Source organism: Nicotiana sylvestris, chromosome 6, assembly GCF_000393655.2.
Source record: "Nicotiana sylvestris chromosome 6, ASM39365v2, whole genome shotgun sequence".
NCBI classification, from domain to species: domain Eukaryota; kingdom Viridiplantae; phylum Streptophyta; class Magnoliopsida; order Solanales; family Solanaceae; genus Nicotiana; species Nicotiana sylvestris.
This window is the reverse complement of record NC_091062.1, coordinates 78,256,818-78,258,624: the sequence shown is the minus strand read 5'-3', so window position 1 is coordinate 78,258,624 and position 1,807 is coordinate 78,256,818. Positions and strand designations below refer to the sequence as shown.

General features: G+C 39.8%; 1 protein-coding gene across 1 annotated transcript; it reads left to right on the top strand.

The window, feature by feature from the left end:
• The first annotated feature begins 278 nt into the window (after positions 1 to 278).
• LOC138870812 (uncharacterized) lies at positions 279 to 1,121 on the top strand. The gene is made up of 2 exons (XM_070148652.1): positions 279 to 602; positions 678 to 1,121. Exons 1-2 carry the CDS (start codon positions 279 to 281, stop codon positions 1,119 to 1,121), a joined length of 768 nt encoding a protein of 255 aa, XP_070004753.1.
• Positions 1,122 to 1,807: the final 686 nt, after the last annotated feature.

Below are 1,807 nucleotides of genomic sequence, written 5' to 3'. Positions count from 1 at the left end.
TGAGAGCCTTATATTTTCAAGTACCTGCAGAGTTTGGTATCGATGATGATATTCATAATGTCAATGATATGGTTGAAAATGGTATGTGGAATGTGGATAAAATGTTTGAGAGCCTACCTGAAGATTTGGCACACCACATTGTGCAGAATATTAGACCACCAACTGAAAGTTCACAGTTAGATACTCCTTTCTGGATGCTTGAAACAAGGGGACATTTTACAGTAAAGTCTGCATAGGATTACGTGCGAAGAAGAGTCAACCCAAGATTATCTTACAAGATGATATGGGTAAAAGGTTTACCTTTCAAGATATCTTTCTTCCTGTGGAAGTTGTGGAAAGCCAAACTGCCACTTGATGATTTCTTGCGTAAACTAGGATACTCCATGCCATCTAAATATTGGTGCTGTGCCAATCCTAAGGAGGAGTCATTACTACATTTGTTCTTCACATCCAATGCAGCTAGAAGTGTTTGGACTTACTTCCTGAGGAGAGCAAGAATTGCATTAGATTGGTTGTCATTACATCAAGCAATTACAAAGTGTTGGACAACACCAGTTGTACCTAGATTGAAGCCAGTATTACAAGCTTTACCTGCATGCATTGTATGTGAACTTTGGAAGAGAAGAAACAGTTTGAAATATGGAGAAGTAGTGTCAGTGAGCAGAGTTATTTACTAGGTGTCGTCTACTGTGCAATCACTTGTCCAACGGAAAAATCTTGGACTACGTGTGCCTCAGAAGTGGCTGGACATACTGACAATGATAGAGCAATACACACCTCGACTAAAATATGATAAAGTTTTATGGGAATTTCCTTCAAGAGGATGGATCAAAGTGAATACGGATGGAGCATGTAGAGGGAACCCAGGGAGGAGTTCAATTGGTTTCTGCATAAGGGATGAGGTATGTGATTTGATATATGCAGAAAAAAGGGAGATTTCTGAAGGAACCAACAATGAATCAGAAGCGGTAGCTATTGTGGAGTCATTGAAGATGTGCAAAAATCTTAATTATTTCCAGATATGGCTGCAAACATATTCTATGCTATTAAAGAACATTATAGAGGAATCATGGAAGGTTGGCTTGCCTGGCAGCGGTGTCTGGCGCCATCACGACCATTAGTGGAATTCGGGTCGTGACAACATGGTATTAGAGTACTAGGTTCCCTTAGGTCTCACGAATCATGAGCAAGTCCAGTAAAGTCTCACGGATTGGTATGGAGACGTCTGTACTTATCTTCGAGAGGCTATAGGACTGTTAGGAGCACCTCTCGTCTTGATTCCTCATCGTGCGGTTTGATTCCTTTGAGGATTATGCCTTTGTTTCTTTCCTACTCAATCTTATGCGACGTGAAGTGCTTATTATAAATCGAGAATTGGGAAATGTAATGGTACTACATATGTGGTGCGGGATGTTCCTCTCTGCGTATTTGATCGGGCTATGAGTATCGTCTTGCGGAAGGTTGTTCTGTTGTTTCAGCTCAATTTCAATATTACCTAAGCTTTTGAGATTTGGCATTAATTGTTATGACAATTCATGTGTTGTTATCGCATAATATTGGTGTAATGGTAGAGGGTTTGTCTATACATTGAAGCGGTGAATGACTTGGAAGGATGTTTCCTCAATGCAAAATTCAGAAAATTAGAATTTTATTTCTCGACGGAAGAAAGGCAATCGGGCTATAAATGTTCAAGTTTGGTTTGATGGAGTAATGAGATTTGGTATTTTCGAGCATGGTGGAATTTTCATTTGTGACATGGTATCGTCATCCTCGATTGAATATGTTGAGTTCGTCGGTGTTATGGTTT